This window comes from Marmota marmota, unplaced genomic scaffold (genome assembly GCF_001458135.2).
Source record: "Marmota marmota marmota unplaced genomic scaffold, marMar, whole genome shotgun sequence".
Lineage (NCBI taxonomy): Eukaryota > Metazoa > Chordata > Mammalia > Rodentia > Sciuridae > Marmota > Marmota marmota.
This window is the reverse complement of record NW_026000082.1, coordinates 12819564-12843848: the sequence shown is the minus strand read 5'-3', so window position 1 is coordinate 12843848 and position 24285 is coordinate 12819564. Positions and strand designations below refer to the sequence as shown.

Below are 24285 nucleotides of genomic sequence, written 5' to 3'. Positions count from 1 at the left end.
ATTATGATCATCTTTTGGAGTGCCCATTTCTCCTTACTTTGTCAGAAATATCATTTGAAATAATATTTTATACAATGTATGTGCTTTGATTTGCTTCTTAACCACTTGAAACAGTGAGCAGGAAATTGACAGGAATTTTGAAGCCACCAAAAATAAGAAGTGATTTTTTTTTCAACATTATTTTTTGTGGCTCAACGTGTTTTTAGCCATTTCCCTTAGTTTCATAAGAGGGCTTTTTTTCTTGTTTTTCCTTTTATTAAAAATGTTTATCTAGCACACAGCAATACAATTGAAAACAGAAAGAAATGAAAACATGAACTTCAAAGTTGTTATAATTATTTTAGTTGTAATATCATATAGTATTTATATCCATTTCAGTGCTTTTCTTCTGGTTTTTTGAATCTTTTTTTATATTTGGAACAATTTTGGAAGCCAGAGAGCTCTTAGGAACTAATAGGAGCTTTATTTCATGCAGGACATGTTCTGAAAAGATAAGCCTTTATTGCTCAATATTTATTACTTAACTTTTAGAAGTGTTCCTACAAAATTGTTGTTAAGTTATTAAGACATGCTAGGTCTAAGAAATTCTTGGCTATGTGGATATTTAAAAATCCATGCCATTTGTTCCAGTGTTATTTTTAACATTTGTGATTATAATTTTTCCTTTCATAGGGAAAGGTGGAATACTGGTCGATAGAGGAGATAACACTTATGGAGGAAAGTGGGTCATAAATCCTAGTGGTGGATTGATTTCAAAAGGACACCCACTGGGAGCTACAGGTAATATTGCACATAGATTTCATAAGTGTTTGTTATTTTTGCCATAAATGTGTTTTTCCTTGAGTTGAATGTAAGTTTGTATTCTCTGAGCTTGATAGGCTGAACTTTGATTTCTTAGCTATGGTATTTTTGATATTTCTTTAACTGCTGCACACTTCCGTAATATTGATTAATCAATAAGAATTGGAATTAATTAAAACTCTAAAATTAACAATATCTATTTTTAAAAGTTTAATCATTTTCAGATATGTATAGAACTTAACTAGTAGAGATCTTGCTGGACCTGTTAGACAACAATCAATTCAAATGAGCACATTTATTTATGCTGTATGCATTGTTGGCATTGCATGGAAATTATTTTCTCTTGAGACAACTGGACTTGAAAGTATGAAATAGGTATTTTACAACAGTTCCACTTCTGATTGGCCATATGATTTTTTTTATCAATTGGCAATTAATCACTTTGACTCTTAGTTTCTTAATTGTAAAATGACAAATTTGTGTGATGAAGTTTCTAAAATAACTTTTAGCAATAACATAATCTTATGTTTTTTTCATATCATCTCATTATATTAATTGATTAGTTTAGTAAAATTTTATAAATTCTTATAGCTTCCAAATTAGAGAATTTAAAATGTACAGTGCATTTCTTATAGTAAATAACCTTGTTTTATGTCTGTTTATCATTCAAATTTAGTAAACTTGTAACCTAGTAGAAAAAAATATATGAAAGAGACAGAAGGATATGTTTTCAAACACACAGAAAGTTGCAATATGATGTGGCACTTTGCTATTTGTTTTATTTTTGTCTTGTGTCTTCTTTGATTCTTTTTTAAAATATATTTTTAGTTGTAGATGGACACAATACTTTTGTTTTTATTTATTTATTTTTATTTGGTACTGAGGATTGAACCCAGTGTTTCACACATGAGAGATGAGCGTTCTACCACTGAGCCACAAGCCCAGCCCCTCTTTTTTTTCAATATTTTTTTTAAGTTGTAGACAGACACAATAACTTTATTTTATTTATTTATTTTTTATGTGGTGCTGAAGATGAAACCCAGTACCCCACACATGCTAGACAAATGCTGTACCAACTGAGCTACAACCCCAGCCCTGATTCTTTTTCTTAATACCATTTTAAAGATCAATTGGTGATTTTTAGTATTTCATTTTCTCTTTTATATTGCATTAGTTCTTTAATTTTTTTTTATAATTCAAGGATATGCAGCATACATTTTTAACTTACCTCTGTCTACCTTCACGTAGTGTCAAACCACCTCATGTTTAATATAAGACTTTTTCGGTCTGGGGTTGTGGCTCAGCAGTAGAGCGCTTGCCTAGCATGCGCAAGGCCCTGGGTTCAAGCCTCAGCACCACATAAAAATAATTAAATAAAATAAAGGTATTGTGTCCAACTACAATTAAAAATAAATATTTTTTAAAAAAAGACTTTTTCAACAGTTTATTTCTATTTACTCCTTCTATTCTTCATGTTATTATTGTCATACACTTACTTTTAATATATGATAATTCCCATAGTGTACTACTACATTTACTGGTTTAAGCAATCTGATATTTTTCAAAGAAATCTAGAAATGAGGGGAATGAGTGTTTTAACTGGGAGTAGCAAAAATGACAATATTGGAAAATTCTCTCCTTTATAAAAGTGCCAACAGGGGCTGGGGATGTGGCTCAAGCAGTAACGCGCTCGCCTGGCATGTGCGAGCACCACATTTCAGCACCACATAGAAATAAAATAAAGATGTTGTGTCCACCAAAAACTGAAAAATAAATATTAAAAAAATTCTCTCTCTTAAAAAAAATTAAAAAATAAAAGTGCCAACAACTCTGACATAAATTATCCTGATCAATTTTGCTGATGACTTTGGAAATTTACCAGATTTAATTCTATAACCTCAGGAATATGTATTTAAAACAACAAAGAACTGAATCTCTGTAAGAACAGCAAGCTTCATGGCATTTTCATCAGCACAAAGATCAAGGATAAACTCCCAGGTTTTAGTGGACATACCACTAAAAATACCACCCCCCTTTCCCCGGCTCCATGGTAGTCTTGAAAACCAACAGCTTGCAATTATGGTATAAATTAAGCAGCCTCACCAGCCCTAGAGGAGTCCAAATGGAGCTGAAGCTCTTTCAAAGCCCCATCCTTTGAGAACTGTCATTATCCTGTCAATTTCCTGGCAAACCCCCCTTGAAAAGTTTATCTGTATTTTACCTGAATGAACACTCACCCAGCATACAGAATATTTTCTCCAGAAGCATTTGCTAAGACCAGTCAGCAACAACTGTTTAATAGTGCAGCTCTCTGAAGTGTCAGTTGGGGCAAACAACAGACTAACCCAAAAAATTAAAAGGAAAGTTGAGGAATGAAATAGCCATAGAGACCTTGAAAAGAATCCAACATAAGACTTAGGAATATAGAAGACTGTGTGCATGCTCAGGAAAGACCTGGGAAGGTCTTCAATTCACACATTGAGCTCTGCATAAGCAAGAAGTAAAAGGCTAAGGTGGAGTTGTAACTGCATGGCCCAGTACCCCAACACACACAGAGACACAGAGTCCCAGCAAAGACCAGGAGACTCTTAGTTCCAGGAATTTGAGGAAATCTCTACTCAATCAGTAAGAAAATTCAGTGGTTGTATCTGACAAAAAATATAGATTTTAAAGAATTAGTATTGAAAAGTCACTAAAAACAATTAACAAACTGCGGGAAAGGGGGAGAATCTGATTTTCGGAATAGCTATATTACTTAAAGTCATTTTTCAACAAAAATCATGAGATATGCAAGAAACAAGAAAGCATGGCCCATACACAGAAAAGCTGTCAATAGAAACTATTCCTGAGGAAGCCAAAATATTGAATTTATTAATCAAGACTTTAACTATTTTAAGAATCCAAGGGGACTGTATATAGAGAACTAAAGGAAAGTATGACAATATTTCATCAAAATAGGGAATATTAATAAATAGAAATTATAGAAAAGAACCAATGGGTCTAGCACAAAGATCAAGGATAAACCCCTAGTTTTTGGTGAACATTAAAGAATTAAAGGTGTAGTTGGAGAAGAGGAGCCATTTAAGAATAAAGAAAAAGGTCAGTTAACCAAGGAAGAGAGTGTTTGAGAAGTGAGAAGTCAGAAAGGCTAGAGAGATGGTAAATAACATCCTTTGGATTTGGATTTGACTGTTACAAAGTCATTATAAATCCTGACACAGTTTAAAGGGAATGTTTTGCATGGAAGCACATGAGATTCAAAAAGAATTAGAAGCGAGGAAGTGGCAGCAATAGTGTAGTTAGTTTTTAGGAATAGTGGCTGTGAATGGAGAGGGATATGGAAGACTGTACCTGGATTGTAGATGTGTGTTCTGTGTGAGCAAAGTCTTGAGTGTGCATGCTCAGGAAAGACCTGGGAAGGTCTTCAATCCACACGTTGGGCTCTGCATAAGCAAGAAGTAAAAGTTGTAACTGCATGTCCCAGTACTCCAACATACACAGAGACACAGAGTCCCAGCAAAGACCAGGAGACTCTTAGTTCTTTGCTCACACAGAACATGCACACTCTCTTCAGCAAATAGCTAGCTAATTTCTGTAAAATGAGAATAAAGTATAGTACCTACTACATAAGGCTGTTCTGTGGATTAAATGAGGAAATCTGTGCAGATAAAATATATAGCAGAGCCCCTGCCAAAAGGGAGTAGGAACACAATAATAATTCCTAATGTTCTCTTCCCCTCATCTCTACAAAAGGAAGTTGCCATGGAGATCCACTTAACAGTTATTTTGTTTTGTTTTGTTTGTTCATTTTTGCCAGTAATAAAAATCTTGTCTGGACCATAGCATAAAAAATAATTTATAATTATTTCAGGAAAATGTTCTTTATTTTGTAAAGAATAAGTTTCCTTCTATTATGACAGCTTTAAGGCATTATATCTTTTTGTAAATATTGTGCTAAAAGCTACACAGATTATTTTGAAACTATTTTCTGTCTTTGGTAATCAGGCTAAACTGTTTTTATTATCCCTCAAAAAGAGAATTAGGTCATGCTTCAATGTTGATTTTGTTCTCATGGGTGTAGAGAAGTCAGGAGAATGATAAACATTTTTGGGGCGTGGTTATAGGCAGTGGAGTCACCAAATGTGTGTGAGAAGGCGCTTAAATTCTCCTTCAGACAGTGTACTTCCTCACACAAGAAAACTCTGTTTCAACAGGAGACGAATACCACATACAGTTCATCATATTATTGATATAAAACTTTTTTCTCCCCTGTAACATGTTTTTATTATAAGAAAACTTGTCTGCCATTTTGAGATGTTTTTGTTCTGCCATCCATTGAAACATTCAGAAATCATACTGTTTAGTAGCAATATGATTTTTCATATCATATTCTTTATTAAAATTTTTTCATATAATAAGACATGTTTGTTAGCAAATTTATAATAGCTAAAAGGTGGAAACAACCCAAGTTTCTGTCATCAGTTGATGAATGGAAAAACAAAATGTGGTATATACGTACTATGGAATATTCTTCAGCCAGAAAAAGAATGAAATATTGATGCTACAACGTAAGTGAATCTTGAAAACATTTTTCTAGTAAAAGAAGGTAGTCATAAAAGGCCAAATATTATATGATCCCATTTTAATGAAATGTCCTGAATAGGCAAATCCATAGAGATAGAGAGTAGATCAGTGATTGCTTAGGACTTGGGAACAATGGAAGGTGATAGTAAAGGGTTTTTGGTTTCTTCTGAGGTGATGAAAATATCCTAAAATTGATTGTGATGATAATTGCACTTATCTCTGAACACTAAAAAACATTAAATTGCACACTTTAAAAAGATGATTTGTTTTGACAATTGTATAACTCCACATAACTACCAGCCAAAACAAGATAAAGCACATTTCCATTACGCCAGAAAGCTCCATCCATCTATTCCAGGCAATCCCCTGGCTTCCCTCAAATTCTTCTCCCCACTCTCTACCACCACAGGCTAAGACTTTTTGACTTCTGTCACTAAATTATTTTGATTGACCCTAGAATTTCATAGAAATAGAATCTTTTGTGTCTAACTTCTTTCACTCAGCAGAATGTCAAGTTCAAGTTTTTTTCATATTAGTACATTGGTTTTTTTAATTTTTTAATTTTTTTTTAGTTGGAGATGGACACAATATCTTTATTTTAGTTGTTTATTTTTTTGTGTGGTGCTGAGGATCGAATCCAGTGCCTCACGCATGCTAGGCAAGCGCTCTATCAACTGAGCCACAGCCCCGGGCCCAGTACATTGGTTTTTTTTCTTGCCACATAGTATTCCTCTGTTGATATATGCCAGTTTGTTTATCCATTTTCCTGTTAATAAATATTTGAATGTTTTCTGTTTGGGGATGTTATAAATAAAGCTACTGTGAATGTTTTTGTATAAGTTTATTTGTGGACATGTCTTTATCTTGGATTAATACCTCAGAGTAGAATTGTTAGATCACAGGACATTTGTATGTTTAATTTTATAAGAAACTGACAAATAGTTCTACATCATTTATTCTGTGTGTGTGTGTGTGAGCGCGCGCGCGCGTGCACATGCACACACATACATGATGCTGAGGGTTGAACCCAGGGCCTCATACCTACTAGGCAAGTGCTCCACCACTGAGCTATATCCCCAGCCCTTATGTACTTTTAATATTATAGCAGGGTGACAAATTTTTAACATATAATAATCTTTCTTTTCCTATTTACTATTTGTTTTATTTCTCAGAGTTAATCTCTATTAACATTGTATTTTTCAAAAATTGTTACATAAAAACATATGTACATGTTATATAATCTTTCTGTGATTAAGTATATATTTTATCACATTGAAGACTGATTTTATCATTTATATCTGAAATTCTTTCTATATTATCATTTAAAGATAATCTTTATTCTTTTTTTTTAATATTTATTTTTCAGTGGACACAACATCTTTATTTTATTTTTATGTGGTGCTGAGGACCGAACCCAGCGCCCCGTGCATGGCAGGCGAGCACGTTACCGCTTGAGCCACATCCCCAGCCCCAATCTTTATTCTTTTTTAATATCTTTATTTTGTCTTTAATTTGCTTTTATGTGGTGCTGAGGATCGAACCCAGTGCTTCCCATGTGTGAGGCAAGTGCTACTGCTGAGGCACAACCCCAGCCCTATTCTTTTTTTCTTTGTTTTTGTGATGCTGAGGATTGAACCCAGGGCCTTGTGCATGTGAAGCAGGCACTCGAACAACTGAGCTATATCCCCAGCCCAGTCCTATTCTTTTTAATGTCTACTTAGCATTCTCATTTTAAGATATTTAGCTAGTCATTCACTTTTTGATAGACATAATATAAGTTAAATCCAGTTTGTTATTACAAATAATGCTGAAATAAGTATCCTTGTATCTTTCTATACTTTAACAATTATACCCATAGGATAAATTCCAAACAGTGGACTCACTGTGTCAAAGGGTAATATGTATTTTAAAATTGGTAGAGATTGCCACATTTTCTTTAAAAATGATTGTACCAATGTATATTCCCAACAGCGAAGTATGAGAGTGCTTCTTTTTCTCCAATTTTGTCAACATTGGGTTTTCTTATCAGATGTTAATAGTTCTGGCAGTCATTCATTTCTCTCCCCTGAGTACTAAAAAGCATACCTAAAACACCCCCCCAAAATAAAATTTATTCAGTTTTAAAATACTTTGGAGGGAAACAAGAATGTCTTCTGCAATATCCTTTTAAAACTCTCCATTATTTGCATCTACACTGTTTGGTAAATTTTTCCTCTTACCATTTGTCTTTGAGGTATAGTGTTTATTGATGATGTAGCATTTTGATGGGAAACTTAAAAATCTTGATGCCCTAAGTAGTAGTCTGAATAGGGACAAAGAATTATTGGAGAGTAAATGTTTACTTGCTACATATTGTGGATTTGGATATATTTCAAGTAAATCTGACACATGGCTACTAGCTACAATGTGTTCCAAGAAAGAATTCAGACTCCTGGAAAATATATCAGAATGACAGCTGAGTAGTTTAAATATTTTTGCCTTGGTTACTTGGATAACAAACTGCAAAAGAAGTCTGAAAGAATCAGAAAATGGTCAAGTAGATGCTTCCAAAAAACCCTGGTAAGGCCTGGGTGGTGAGGGTTCTCCTCTGCCAGTGGTGTTAGTTTAATATTAGGAAAGTGATACTGTGGCGGGGACTCAGTTAGTTTAACTTTCACATATTGTGAGAACTTTTAAATTAAAGGTGTGTTTTCTGAATTTAACTTGTTCGGATCTGAGTGAAAAAAGTTTCTAGCTGTTGTTAACAGTACCCATACGAGAAAAAAAGATAGTTCAGACATTTGAATTGTGTCTTTTGTTCAACTTCAGTTTAAAAACAAATTCCTTTTAGATTTTTCATTTGAGCTTTTTTGGTTTGTTTATTTTGCTTTGGTCATATGACAAAAAAAGTAGAGTCTAAACAATAGTACCATATTGTATTCTGGTCTTTACCTGACTTTTCCATTTATTGCCCAGTACTTGTTGAACACTTGTAAAAAAATAAGTGAGTAAAATTGGCTTTAGCTTATTCTTAGCTATTTCTATTTTTAGCATTTGTAATCTGGTCAAAGGATGTGGAAGTGCCTTGGAGATTAAATTCCTGACAAGGGATTGTTGGTTTGAAGCTGAGAGTTGGCTTTTTAGTTTGTCCTTTTATACCAATTTGGCCTTTTTTTTTTTTTCCATTTAGAATTTTCTAGCATGGCTTCACCTAGTTTTAGGTGCTGATCTTCCACTGTTCAGTCCATGTAAGTTCAGAAGTTGCTTGTTGTATATGTCCATCTTGTCATTATGTACCAGAAACTCATTGGCTCTTAAATACAAGGTCTACTTACAGACTGATTCAGAATCTCCTAGAATTGTTAACGAAATACATTGCTACCTTTCCCTTAGAAATTCTGATTCTTAGATATGGGGTGGTCCCAAAAATTTATTTACATTTAAAGTTCCCCAAGAGCTTCTCATGCATAGCCAGGTTTGAAGATTAGGATATACAAATAACTATTGCCCTCAGGAAGTATACAAGAAGTAGATAATGCAAAGTGTGCATATAACACAAATAAATAAGATAATAAATATAATACAGGGCAGAATATAAGTGTCTTAGGAGAAACACAAACCAGAGCTATGAAAAGAAGAAAAAGGGAAACGGGGATGGCAAGAGTGAAGATAAATTAAATATCCACTACACACTATGCACTTTTCTAGCATTTATAACTTAGTTGGGATTCAGGGAAAGAGATGCAAAAAGAGAAAGCATGCTTAAATTAATTAAACTAGACTATTTGCTTTTATCAAACAGATTTAATTCTTTTTCATTTCTACAAACTCTGTTATTTTCTCAGTAAACACACAATGCTAAGTGTCGGGTATTGTTCTAAGTACTCTTCATGCCTTTAATTCCCATGTTCTTAATATTTTATGAAAAAAGAAAATAGAAGCATGGAGAGTATAAGTAATTTGCCTGAAGGCACCATGCTAGAGAGAGACAAAGTTAGGATTCAAACCCAGGCCATGTTTTTTTTTTTTAACAGAGAGAGAGAGAGAGAGGTTGTTTTTTTTTTTTTTAAATATTTATTTTTTAGTTTTCGGTGGACACAACATCTTTATTTTATTTTTATGTGGTGCTGAGGATCGAACCCAGAGCCCTGCACATGCCGGGCTAGCTTGAGCCACATCCCCAGCCCCAGGCCATGTAGAGTCCAAGGTCTTAATGACTTCTCTCTACTCAGTGCATTTTCCTCAGCAGAAATGCCCATCTTTAATGTTCCTCTCAATTGTTATTTATCTCATGAAGCCTTTCCCGATTCTCTGATTTTTTCCAAAGATTAAATTAGTCTTTCCCTACTCTGAATTCCCATTATATTTTCTTAGTACTTCTCTTTTGACCTTTATGCTTGTAGTGTGTATTCTAATTATTTATAAGCTTTTAGAAAAATCTCCTCTATTTGATTAAGAGCCTGCAGGCTCTTAATCATTTTACTTGTTTCTTAAACATTTTACTTGTTTCTGTATAGTGCCTAAGATAAGACTTTACACATGGGAAGAAATTATTGCTCCATTAACCTCTGAAAAGTGGGATAGGGCAGAAGGAATACATTTGTTTAATGTGGGAAGACTTAGGATCATTGGAAAGAATTCACAGAAAGATTTTGGCCTGACTCAAGAAAGAACTTTTTAATATGGCTTCTTAAAAGTGGAATAAGTTGCCTTCTGTCAGCTTGCATTGCCTGTCACAGAGGCTACAGACTAAAAATGCATGCAATAACTTGATGGAACTGTTGTAAGAGGAATTGTCTATTTTGTTAGGGCTTATATTTGATGAACTCTTAGATTCTTCCTCTTTCTAAGATGCTCTGATTCTTAATGGGATGTAATTATTTCTCCTTCTGAGTTCACATGGTTCTTGATGTTGTTAGTGGCACATCTATTATTCTATCCTATGATTTTTATTTTTACATTTCAGTACTTTTAAAGGTATTGCAGACTTTTTAAGTGTTAAGAATTTGAGTGCAAATGAAGTGAGAGTAAATGGAATTTTAACCAGGGGACCTAACATATGCAAAACATGATGTGGTTTTTCTTCAATCTACAAAAGACTCCTAAAAGAAGTCAATCCCTGGACAATGATTGGCAAGACCTAAATCCAGTATAGAGCTTTAAGTCAGCAGGTCAGAAAACATAAATGGCTTTTTTCCAAAACTTCTTTGTCACCTTTCATTATATCCTCCAGGACACCCATCCTCATTTCCATTTTGCAGAAATGAATGTGAGGAAAGGTAAAATTTTTTTTTTATATATGTATCTATTTTTATTGATTTTTTAAATATGATGTTGAGGATTGAACCCAGGGCCTACGATGCATGCAGGGCAAGCACTCTACCACTGAGCTACAACCCCAGCCCTGGAAAGGTAAATTTTATAATTAAACTCTAATGCACACCCTCTAGTACCAAAAGAAATGGAGCATTTATTCTTTTTTTTTTTTCTTTTGGTACCAAGGATTGAGCCCAGGAGCGCTTATCCACTGAGTCACATCCCCAGCCCTTTTTTTTTTTTTTTTTTTTTGATTTAGAGACAGGGTCTCACTAAGTTGCTTAGGGTGTTATTATGTTTTGGGGCTGGCTTCGAACTGGCAATCTTCCTGCCTCAGCTGATATTATAGGAGTGTGCCACCACACCCTGCTGAAAGTATTTATCTTGATACTTATTTCTAACTAGAAATGCCTAGGAGCAGGCTCTGGCTCTTATTGCTCCTGCTAGGTAAGAGGAAGAGAGAGAGGGAAGATTATTTATTACTTTAGTGGTAACAAAAATTACCACTAAAGTAATAAATAATTAGGTAAAATCAACATATAACCAATTGTATATATTTAAAATACACAACTTAATAATTTTGAATATGTATACCCCTATGAAACTGTGACCATAGTCATGGTAGTCAACATATCCATCAACCCTAAAAGTCTTTTTGAACCTCTTTGTAATACCTCCCTTCCACTACTCTCCAACCCTCATTTGGAAGCAACTACTGATCTGCTTTCTGACAGTGTAAATTAGTTTGCAGTTTTTAAAGTTTTATATAAATGGAATTTTAATATCATGTGCTTTTGTGTGTGTGCCTGAGATTTATCAGTGTTACCGCATGTATCAATATTTCATTTTCCCCTCTTTGGTATTAAGCATTTGGTATTTTATTTTAATTTTGAGACTGAGTCTTGCCTAAACTGGCCTCAAACAGAGTCCCACTTCCAAATTCCAGAGTAGCTGGGAGTATGGGCATATGCCACTGTGCCCTGCTAGTTCATTTTTTTTTTATTGCTAACTAGTATTCCACTGTATGGATATAACACAATGTATTGTTGATGGACATTTGGGTTGATTTCAGTTTTTGGATATTAGAAGCAAAGATACTGGGAACATTCATGTATAAATCTTTGTATGAGGAGCTGGGCACAGTGGGGCATGCCTGTAATCCCAGTGAATCAGGAGGCTTAGGAAGGAGGATCAAAGCCAGTTCAAAGCCAGCCTCAGCAATTTAGTGAGGCCCTAAGCAATTCAGTAAGACCATCTCTAAATAAAATACAAAAGGGCTGGGGTTGTGGCTCAGTGGTTAAGTGCCCCAAGGTTCAATCCCTGGTACCAAAACAAACAAACAAACAAAAAATCTTTGTATGAACGTATTTTATGTTTTCTCTTGAGTAAATACCTGGGAGTGGAATGACTAAATCATCTGCTACTTTTTAAGAAACCATCAAACTGTTTTCAATGTTTTGAAGGTTGTTTCATTTTACTTTCCCACCAGAAATGCAAGAGAGTTCCAGTTTCCCCAGATCTATGACAACTCTTGATATGACTAGTCCTTTTAATTTTAGCTATTCTAATCAGTGTGTATTAGCATCTCCTAGTGATTGTAATTAACATATTTCTAATGAATAATGATGTTGAACATCATTTCATGTTCTTATTTGCTGTCTGTATTCCATTTTTGGTGAAGAGTCTATTCGGATTTTTGTCCATTTTTTTATGTTGGGTTTTTCTTTTTGTTGAATCCAAGAGTTTTTTTTGTTTTGTTTTAAATATATTCTATATACAAGTCCTTTATCAGACATTTGCTTTACAATGATTTTTCTCCCAGTTTATGTCTTTTTTCTTCTCATTCTTTGTACTGTCCTGTGAAGAGCAGTAGTTTTAAATTGGTGTAAAATTCTACTTGGAATTTTATAAATGGAATTTGTATAAATTGAATTTTATACAAATTTATTTATTTGTTCTTTTATATATTATACATCTAGTTATGGAGGAAAAAAGTAATGCCTTTTCCTCATCCATTATAAGGGTTACTGCTGACACTACTATACCAAAAGATAGATTAACAAGAGAAAAGTATATTATTTAACAAAGTTTTATATAACATGGAGGCTTCAGAAATGAAGACCCAAGACACAGAGGAAAACTACGTTTTTATGCTAAGTCTGATGAAAGAAGTGGATAATCACTGTGAAACATGATTGGACAAAAAGTGTATAATGTAATGGTTAACCTGAAGGAGAACCCTTTGGGTCTCTATGTAGCATTCCTTCTCTTTGTGCTTAGGGCAGGACAACTGTCACATGGAGATCTTATAACTCACTTTTAGGGGAGATAGATCGAGATGGTGACCTTTCCAGGTTTTCTTGTTTGTTTTGTGAGGAGTTGAGGGGGTAGGAGATAGGAGGATATGAGGAGATCAGAGAGACTGTTGTTGTTTCTGAAGCCCTCCTGTGTTTTTTAGCTAAAAAATACTCAGCATGCCAAGGTGTCAAACTTTGGGATATCATGTTCTGATCCCCAACATAATGCTGTATCTAAGAATCTTTGTCTAACCCAAGGTCACAAAGATCTTTTCCTTTTTTTTTCTTCTAGCTATTTTATAATTTAAGTTTACATTTTGGTCTATGATCCATTTTGAGTTAATTTGTGTGTGTGTGTGTCACAAGTTATAGATCCAACTTTATTTTTGCATATGGATTTCCAGTTGTTTCATCACCATTTGTTGAAAAAGCTATAATTTGTCTACTCCATTGACTTTGTACTTTTGTTACAAATCATTTGTATATAACTGTATGGGGCCTTCTTTCTGGACCTGTCTTCTATGTTTATTTAATCCATTCATCTGTGTTTACATTGATACCATACTGTTTTGATTTTTTGTAGCTGTGTAATAATTCTTTTTTTAATATTTATTTTTTAGTTGTAGTTGGACACAATAACTTTATTTTATTTTTATATGGTGCTGAGGATCGAACACAGGGCCTCTTATGTGCTAGGCGAGTGCTCTACTGCTGAGCCACAATCCCAGCCCCTGTATTCTTGAAATAAGTAGTCTTAGCCCTCCAGCTTTGGTCTTCTTTTTCAGAATTGTTTGTCTAGATCCTTTACATTTCCATAGATATTTTAGAATCAGCTTGTTGATCTCTAAAAAAAAACAAACTCTCTGGCTTTTGATTGGGATTATGTTAAAAGTGTAGATTAACTTGGAGAACTGACATCCCCAAATCAGTGTCTTCTGACCTATCAACAAAGATTGTTCCTCCATTTATTTAGGTTATCCTTAGCTAAAGAAGCTACAATAATATGTATAAATATAATTGTATGTAGAAATAGAATTAAGTTTTGTTATGTTGATCTTGTATCCTACAGTCTGGTAACATTCACTAATTCTAGTACCTTTTTTGGTATTGGGGATTGAACCCAGGGATGCTTAACCACTGAGCCACATTCCAGCCCTTTATATTTTTTATTTTGATACAAGGTTTTGCTAAGTTGCTTAGGGTCTTGCTGAGTTGCTGAGGCTGACATGAACTTGAGATCATCCTGCCTCAGCCTCTCAAACCACTGGGATTATAGGCATGCACACCATGCCCCAGTTTCTAGTCCCTTTTTAAAAACATTAATTTTTTTACTGTTATGAAATCTGAAACCTATTTTGGCTGATTTGATACAGCCAATCCAGCTTTCAATTTTTAAATCATAATTATTAATTATTGACAATAAAAATAATATTAGTAATTAAATAATGCAAATATTTCTATTTTTATCCTTTTGCTTTTAATCTATTCATGTCTTTATATTTAAAGGCCATTGGCAGCATTTAGTTGGTTCTTGCTTTTTTCTCCACTCTGATTATTTCTGACTTCAGTTGGGTGATTAGACTGTATGTGTGTATATATATATATATATTTTTTTAACATTAAAATTTTAATATTTCTTTATGGTGAGTGAATTGTAATGTAAAGTCTGTTGTTTTTCTCTGGTTCTAAAGCCAGGCACTGCTATGCATGTAGGAGTCCTGCAGAGTCCTTCCTGTTGATTCTGCTGGAAATTGGTTGCACTTCTTTTCTTTTTTTTTTTTTTAATTTTTATTATTAGTTGTTCAAAACATTACAAAGCTCTTGAAATATCGTATTTCGTACATTTGATTCAAATGGGTTATGAACTCCCATTTTTACCCCGTATACAGATTGCAGAATCACATTGGTTACACATCCACTGTTTTACATATTGCCATACTAGTGTCTGTTGTATTCTGTTGTTGTATTCTGTTTATATATATATATATATTTTAAATATTTATTTTTTTAGTTGTAGTTGTACACAATACCTTCATATTTATTTATTTATTTTTATGTGGTGCTAAGGAACGAATCCAGGGCCTCGCACGTGCTAGGTGAACACTCTACCGCTGAGCTACAACCCCAGCACTGTTTATATATTTGATGTGATTAATCATATGGTTAGGGTTGAGTCTGTCATATGGTTAGGTTTGTGTTCTAATTGTCCCAGCTATTTTTTATTTTCTTTTCCTTTTTTTTTTTTAAATGACTATTTCACCTCTTTTCGTGGTTGATATAGGTATAACTTTGTTTTATTTTATTTTGGGGGCGGGTACCAGGGATTGAACTCATGGGCACTAGACCATTGAGCCATATCCCCAGCCCTATTTTCTGTTTTATTTAGAGAGAGAGTCTCACTGAGTTGCTTGGTGCCTCACTTTTGCTAAGGCTGGCTTTGAACTTGTGATCTTCTTGTCTTAGCCTCTGAGCTGCTGGGATTACAAGGCATGGGCCACTGTGCCTGGCAACAGTGTTTTATTGTTTGAGTGGTTGCTTTATAACTTGTTGTATACATCTTTTTTTGTTTGTTTTTCTCTTTTCTTTTTCATTTTTGAGGTGGCATCCCATTATGTTTCCTAGTCTGGTTTCAAACTCCTGGGCTTGAGCTATCCTCTTGTCTCAGCCTCTGGAGTAGCTGAGATTATAGGTATTTGCTACCATACCTGGCTTTATTGTATACATCTAATCATAGTTTGTCTTCAAGTGATATTGTACTGCTTCACTTATAGTAAAAGAACTTTCCAAGTCCTGAGCTGTAATGATATTTTGGTTAACCACAGTTTGCATATGTGATGATATATACTATACAACCTAGGTATGCATTAGGCTATACTATTTAAGTTTGTATAGGCACACTCTATGATGTTTATACAGTGATGAAATCGACACCACATTTCTCAGACTGTATCCCACTGTTAAAACAGTGTTTCCCAGACTGGTGTCCAACTTGGATTCTCCTGCCTCAAGTTTCCAGAGTAAGCTGGGATTATAGCTGTGTACCACCACACCTGGCTTTGGCTGTGTTCACGTTATAGGAACGGTCATGGGTTGAAGAAAACAGGATGAAGAAAAGATTTCAGATAGTTTCTCAAAACATTATCCCTTAGAGTTATTTCTATTCTGTTGTTTTCCAAAGCACTTAATAGTTATATTTGATAGTATTTTAAGTTACACTATAAATTTTTTTAATAATTTTTTTAGCTGTAGATGAGCACAATACCTTTGTTTTATTTATTTATTTATTTATTTTTATGTGGTGCTGAGAATCAAACCCAGGGCCTCGCACGCGCTAGGCAAGCACTCTACCACTGAGCCACAACCCCAGCTCCATGCTATAAATTCTTTATATTTTTATATATTAGATGTTTGAATGATTTATTTTAGAAGCAAATACTCTATCTATATAGCTGAGTACTAGCCCGGTTGTTTTTATATAAAAATATTGAGCAATAACTTGTTAGGAAGAATTTCCAGAAAGATGATGGTAAATGAAGTAATCAGGATAAAAAAAATTTCCCCTAACTAAAAGAAGGCTATTACTGATTGAATATACTACTTTGACAGAATGCACATTCCTATGCTTGTCCATAATTTATTTATCAGCATATTATGTTCATGGCAGAGGGAAAGATGGCTTTCAATTCAATGCCAGAAATTATCCAAGGGAAAAAAAAATTTAAAAATTTGCTGAAATAGTTGATGTTTTCCCACTTTCTTGGCAAGTGAATTCCTGAGGCCAATTGTTGACTTCTGCTCTTCACAGAATAGATTCTAGTAATATAAGGAACCTGTTTATTTGAAAGTAGATAATCAGAAAGCTCATATAAACAGTATGTTTCCCCCCCCCACCCCTGACACTCAGCATTTGTCAAAAGCAAATGAATGAGAAAATAAATTAATTACATGGATCTTTATTCCCTCCCTTCCTTCTTCTTTCATTTAAGTTGGGCAAATGATTAGTAGAGATTTGTGTAGTCTATCATGTCTTCTGCAGTAGAGATTGAAATTATTACAAAATCTGGAAGTGCTTCCATTACATTTATTCCTCCTTCCATCCCTCTCTCTCCCTGTTTCTCTCTCCTTTCCCTCTTTCTCTACTTTCCCTTTCTGTATCCCCTTCCTCCTATTTTAGCTGCTTTGAACACTCTCTTTCCTGACCCACCCAACTTTCTGTTCCTTAAGCAGACCATGTTTCTTCATACATGTTTCTCACTCTTCTAGAAGCATTCTTTTCTCCTTTTCCCTCTATCTTCTCTTTACTCACAGAGTCTCAGTTTAGATTTCTAGCATTTGGACATCATTCCTTGACCTTCTAAGCTATACTAGGTATTCCTCCTCTCTGCTCTGGGATCATATATGCTGATGCCTGTGGTGGCATTATCAGACTACATTTCAACTGTCAGCATCTCTCTCAGGCCATCAATTTCACAAGGGAAAGGACCAGGCTTATCTTGTTTATTGCTGGATCTCCTGATCCCGTGTTTGTGTCATCATAGGTACTCCTGCAGTGTTTGGCACATTCTAGGTATTCCTAAATATTTGTTGGGTTGATGGGTAAGAAAATATATCCAATAAGATTCATAAGCATTTTTCTGTATTGTTAAAAAACTTTATGAGCACCATTTTAAATGGGAACAAAGTACTTTATCATATACTATGTAATATGAAATATATATATATATTTTTATCTTTGTCTGGTTTCTGACACACACAGTTTCTAAATCCCTTATAAAATTTTCTGTATGATAAGGGTGAGAGGAGCATCTTTTGTTATAGTATTTGTTCTTTTACAAAGTTTCTAAAACCTTCTGCAATATCCTAACGGGTGGGAGTATCTATCATTATTCATAACAAGCCCTTTCCATTACACCTGAATTTATACAAAAGCAGTTTTTCTGGGGCTAGTCAGAGGATTAGTGGATGGGAACCCTCAAACTTACCCATCAGCCTCCAGGAAAAAGGTGGAACTAGAGATCAAACTCTATAAAAACTTCTGGACAACTTGATTTGATGAGCTTCGTTGTTGGTGAGCATATACTCCTTCTGGAAGGGCTGCACACAGAAGCTCCTGTGCTCAGGTCCTTCCTGCCCTTGCCCCATGTACCTCTTTATCTTTGTCCTTTGTAATGAAGTGGCAAAATGTGTTTCCTGTGTTATATAAGCCATCCTAGTAAATTAATCAAACCCATGGAGGAAATTGTGGGATCTCAGAGTTGTAGCCACTATCTCCAGGTAGACAGTTTCAGAATTGAATTGAATTGTGGGATGCCCAACTGGTGTCCACTGAAGAGTTCTTGGTATATGGGGAAACTGCCTCTCCCATATATCTGATCACAGAAATGCTGTGAATGTGTTGAGCAGAGAGGTCATAAGTCATAGAGTTATTAAATGTGTGTGACTTTTCCTTTTGGCATACGGATAGCTCATAATTTATATAACCATTAACCAATTATTTCACTTTTAGACTATCTAGTTTTTCACTGTCATAACAATGTGGTGAACTGATAGCTTTGGATATAAAACTGGGCCTACACCTGTTTCTTCTCCAAAAGGTTTTGCTGGCTTAAACATTCACCAGTACTGAGTGTCTTTCTGCATAGTTTCCTAGCTTTGATTTTTCTCATTTTTAAATACCCTTAGCAATTTGATCAGTTGTAAGTGGTATGATTCTGTTTTATTTCATCAATGGTGAGCTTGAATATTTTCTCAAGTGGTTGTAAATCATTTGAGATTATTTTTGTGAAGGCAACTAGCAATATTTCACTAACCAGTGAATATAAAACCAGTTTGAATACTTTTTGTTATGCATATTCATTAGATGTTTAGACTTTTTATAAGGCAGATTTCTAGTGCAATTGATTGCTCCGAAGTTTGGGTATAATACAATAATTTCAATTTGATCTTCATTAATTTTCAAAATGCACACAATTTAAAAAAAAATCACTAGGGCACTTGTCTAGTGTGTGCAAGGCCCTGAGTTCAATCTCCAGTATCATGGAAAAAAAAATTAAAGATGTGGAGTTAAAGCTCTTTTTTTTTTTTTTTTTATTCTGGCGCTGGGGATTGAACCCAGGGCCTTATGTATGTGAGGCAAGCACTCTACCAGCTGAGCTATATCCCCAGCCCCTGGAGTTAGCTCTTTAAAAAAAAGTGTTTAGGGTATACTTTGAATATGTGGCACTGCTTAGAAATGAAAAGTGGCAATTAAAATTTATTGGGGAGGTGGGGGCTGGGGTTGTAGCTCAGTGGCAGAGCGCTTGCCTAGCACATGTGAGGCACTGAGTTCCATCCTCAGCACCATATAAAAATAAATAAAATAAATAAAGTAAAGATATTATGACAATATTAAAAATGTCTTTAAGGGTTAGGGATTGTATAGAAAACTGTCACAGATGCTCAGAAGTCAGCAGTTGTTACTTAGGATGTGGGTGGAATAAACACTAGGTAGGCCTGCAGAGCTCTGCCTCCAGGACAGTGAAACCAGTCTTTCCTGATTGAACATTCTTTTTTTTTTTTTTTTTTTAATTGTGTATGGACACAATGCCTTCATTTTATTTTTATGTGATGCTGAGGATTAAACCCAGTGTCTCACACATGCTAGGCAAGCGCTCTACCACTGAGCTAGAACTCCAGCCCCTTGATTAACCATTTTTAACTCAGTTCTCTTTTAATAGCTGGGCTGATAGAAAGACAAACCTAAATTTTGAGACATGAGTTGTAGTCTCAGCTTTGGAATTAGCCTGCTCTGACTATTCAGATTACTTAATTTTTCTGTTTCTCAGTGTTTATATCATTAGAATTTATTATCCAAGGGCCAGAATGTTATGAATCCATAACTCTTCTTGCGAACAGCTGGGAATGGGTCTGGAAAGCAATTCATATTTGTTGGGAACTACTTGGGGAAAATAATGGGAAAAATTCCTTTATCAGCTAGATGTTTTTAAGGGAAAGTGAATGTCCAAATCCTAGATTATTTTCTAATGAACTCCCAAATCCTAGGTAAGTATTTTCTTCTGATACATTAAAAATGACATACTTAAATTGTTTTATGCCCGTTTTCCTGGGCCGGCGAATCGTTTTTTTGGTGTTTTCGCTTATAAAGTGCCAGAAAACGACAGGTTGAGTGCGTTGAAAGAGTGGAGGGAATTTCTTCAGATATATTGGATATTTCCCAAATAAGAGATTGTCTAACTGCTTTAATCCAAAGTCACTATTAGACGCTCGGCGTTTCTGGCTGTAGGAGGCTGGTGGCTGCCGCTGTCTGAACTCCGCACTCCGGTGCTCTGTGTTCGATTCGCTAGGTCTGGCTCAGTGTGCCGAACTCTGCTGGCAGCTGAGAGGGGAAGCCGGGAAGAGGCAAGTTCCTGGTGCAAAGGTTGCTCTGCAGCATAATTTAGGCCTCGGAGGAGCAGTGGTGGTCACGCTCTATAAGATGGGTTTTCCGGAAGCCGCCAGGTAAGTGGCATTCTGCATTTTGTCATTTAATCCTTCTGACTATTCACAGTGGACCCATTCCAGGTAAAAGTCCTAATTTTATTGTTTTAGTATTCAGGGAAAAGTAATCTCATTACTTTGATTGCCTTGGCAACGGCTTTTAAACTTCAGCAGCTTTAGGGAAATATTCCACCCACATCCTGCGAAGCCAAGAGTGCTGAACAGGAGCCCCGGGCGGCCAGAGCAGGAGTTCAGGCGAATCACTTTTTGGTCTCCTTTCCCACAGGCTTTCTCTCCTGGCCGCCCAGGCTTCTGAGGTGGATAGAGGAAGCCACCCAGTCAGTACATGTGGGATTGGAACTTCCCAAATGTGTGTTTCTGAGTCACCAGGCCTTCACTGCTGCTGACATCCTTTGGCCTCTTGCTGACTTTTTCCTTTCCTTCAAACACCTGCTCTCCCCAAGGCTCAGACACCTTCTGCCATCCCTCTAGGTCCCTCAACTTCCTTGTCACCTAAGAAGGGCTCTTTCTTCCAAAAGGAAAAAAGTTCCCCTTCCTTTCAAAGGCCCAGCTTTCCTCTTTGCATGCTTTTATTTCCCACCACTTTCTGTAACTTTGTTCCAAATATTATGTATACCCTCTTTTGAATCTTTCCATCTTTCTGCTCCCCTTGGCTCATTTCCCTCTATCAGCAAACATAATCTTCCCTATTCTAAAAAATTGATTTTTCTCATTGACATAATTATTCTTTCATGATAAGCCTTTTATATAGAGGCATCTTTGCTACCGTTGTGTGCTGGAATACCTCATAGTCTAGCCTCACTCCTGATGACAGGCAAGGCTGATCTGAATGAAATCAAAGGTCCTTATTCTTACTTTCCCTCATTATTCTCTTTAACCATACCTTAGCTTTTAGCACTTAATTCCCTTGTTTTCTCCTGAAATTTATTCATACCTTTTGCTTTATAAAGGGTGTGAGACACACAGAATCCCCTGTATTCTTACTCTTTACATGTTGTTGGATCTCTTCTCTCTATTCTTCCTCTGCCCAGAGTATCATTTCTGTTGTAAAAATTCTTTAAGACCAATTTCAAGTATCATCACCTTTTAAATATTCACAGCTCTTTGTGCCTCTTGGGTCCTATTCCAGTTTGATTTGTAATCAATCTGGTTTCATTAACTATGAAATACTTGAGGCCTAAGAATGTGACTTCCTTATCCTGCTCTTAGAATCTCTCATAGTGAATAAATGTTTATTGAATTAAATAAAAGGTATTGAATCTTAATGTTTGCTCCTAAATCTAACTCATTGTTTCGTATTCACTCTGGAAGTCCCTATTATATTTGGAGTTGAAAACCCTTAGTAAAAGGCAAATTAGAAAAAGCTACCATAGTCAGCATAATTTGTATAGTTCTCTAATTTTCTTAAGAGTAGAAAGTTATGGGCTCTGGACAATAGATTTTCTTTTAAATGTGGAATTCTCATAGTTTTTATGAGAAATAAGTGTTCACATAACCCAGGGATGATATTTTTGGGAAAGCAGAAACATGAAAAAAAATTCCAGATGATATACTAATGATTGAAAAGAAATTGACTGGAGATATTATAGACATTATTTGGTAGTTTTAGTGACAGAATGTAATTTATGCTCAAAGGCAAAATTGGAAAATTCTTAATTCTGGTATTAGAAATACAGTTTAAAAATATGGTTATGGTTTGGTTTTTAAACAAAATAATTATAAGCTACTCACTGCACATAATCTGATTTGTGTACTCATTTAGCTAACTTTGATGGAGCAACTGCTACATGCTCAGGTCCCTCAAGTGTCATCTTCTAAGTATATGGGGAGGGCAGAACATATTCTTTTCAAAATGCCATAAAAGCTCAGAGGAAGAGATTACTCTGAAGAAAGTAAATTTAAACTTGGATGACTAGGATTGCCCAACAGAAGGGTAGGGGAAGGGCAGTCCAGGCCTATACATAAGTATATAGATTTGAAAGTTTGGCAAGTACTGCTGCATGGGTGGAGGGTAGATTATTTTGTGTGGATCTAGGTAAAGGGACAGAGTCAGTACTGTGTAGCAAACAGAAGCAGTACAACTTGCTTTTATAACACTCAGAGGAGTTTGGAATTTCTCTCATAGAATATGTGTTTTAGAAAAAGATGATGTGATTATTCAGTACAAGAGCCTGGCATTACTTTGAGTTGGATGAAAGAGAGAATAGAGGCGAGGAATGCTTGGGCAGATGGTGCAATAGTGTGGAAAAGAAATGTTTAGTGCTGCAGCAGGGGCCCTGAAAATGAAGAGGAGAGTCCCATCACCCCCGCCCCTAACCCCCAGTACTGAAGACTGAGCCCAAAGCCTTTTATGGCCCAAACAAGTGTTCTACTACTGAGCTACATCTCCAGCCATTTTTATATTTTATTTTTGAGAATGGTCTTGCTAAGTTGCTCAGGCTGGACTTAAACATGGGATCTTCCTATCTTAGCCCCCCAGTAGCGGGATTACAGGTGTGTGCCACCTCTCTTAACTGAGGCCATATTTAAGAGTGATGACAACTGCATTTGATTTGCAATTAAATTTTTAAAAATTAGATCAGTTTTAAATATGATTGGTTTTTGTGTTACATAACACAAAATTCTTTTTATCTAAGTAGGGAACTTTTATGATATCTAACTAGGGAACTTTTATGATACAGACTTAAGTTTGCATTCTGTACTAGGTTAAATAGAACCTAATTCATTCTAATAGGTTAAATGAAACCTATTTCTAAAACTCAACTTTGTTATGCATTTCTTTTTTTAAATTTACTTACAGTAAAATTTACCATTTCATCAGGTTTCTGTAAGTTTTGACATGCATATGCTGCATAGTCATAACTACTACCATAATCAAGATATAGAACAGTTCCATCACTTCCCCCCCACCAAATTCCTGTGCACCTCTCTAGCCAGCCTTCCCCACTACCCTCTCCCTCCTGGAAACCACTGGTCTGTTTTCTGCTCCTGTCATCTTCCCTAGTTAAATACCATCTGTATGTGATATCTTTTTAGATTTTTTCTTAATAGACTGGAGGCAGATTTTTTTTTTAAACAGGTAATATTGATCAGTGGAAAGAGCACATTATTGACTTTCAGTCACACCGCCTGTGTTGGGCCTTTCCTCATTTAGAAAATACTGAAGGTATCTCTTTTAGGGAAACAGAAAACAACTGCCACACATTATAGTTGTTTTTTCATTTTCCAGTGCTTTTTCTTTTCTTCTTATGTCTCTAGTTCATATAACTGATTAAATGGACAAAAGTGGTTTTACTTATTAAATTACAGCTATCACCCAGGGACTTGAAGAAAATGAACTTGAATTTTTTTGTGCAGAAAGGGAAATATACCCAACTTGTCGAAAATAGTGGTTTGGATGAGGAGCACCTCCTACTTATCCTGAAGGGTTTCTTTTTGTCTTCAAAGGCTGTATTTCAGTTGTGACGGGACCATTTGCCTTCTCTGAAGTCAAGGGGAGTTGCTGATTGAGAATGAACTTTACTTTGTAGTCCTTAGGCACATTGCAAAACCATCGCTAATTAGAACAAACTGATTAGGGTTAACTGTAGATTTTGCAATTGAAATTTAAAATATAGGATTTTTTAATTCTTCTCATGCACTAAGAATAACAGCAACCACTTTTTAAAAATTAAACAACTGTTAAAGACACAATTCACATGCCACACAAATCATCTATTCTAAGTGTACATTCAGCAATTTAGAGAATAGACAGAATTGTGCACTCAGTGCCATGATCAATTTTTTTTTTTTTTTTTTTTTTTTTTTTTTT

The 24285-nt window shown here is 35.2% G+C and overlaps 1 protein-coding gene across 2 annotated transcripts in view; it reads left to right on the top strand.

The window, feature by feature from the left end:
- Positions 1–24285, top strand: part of Scp2 (sterol carrier protein 2) — a 113454-nt gene that overhangs the window by 58824 nt on the left and 30345 nt on the right. For both annotated transcript variants that reach the window (XM_015484986.2, XM_015484985.2), the window contains 2 exons: positions 673–780; positions 20321–20474. In XM_015484986.2, the coding sequence (XP_015340472.1) occupies positions 673–780; positions 20321–20474 (262 nt within the window). The remainder of the gene's footprint in view (positions 1–672; positions 781–20320; positions 20475–24285) is intronic.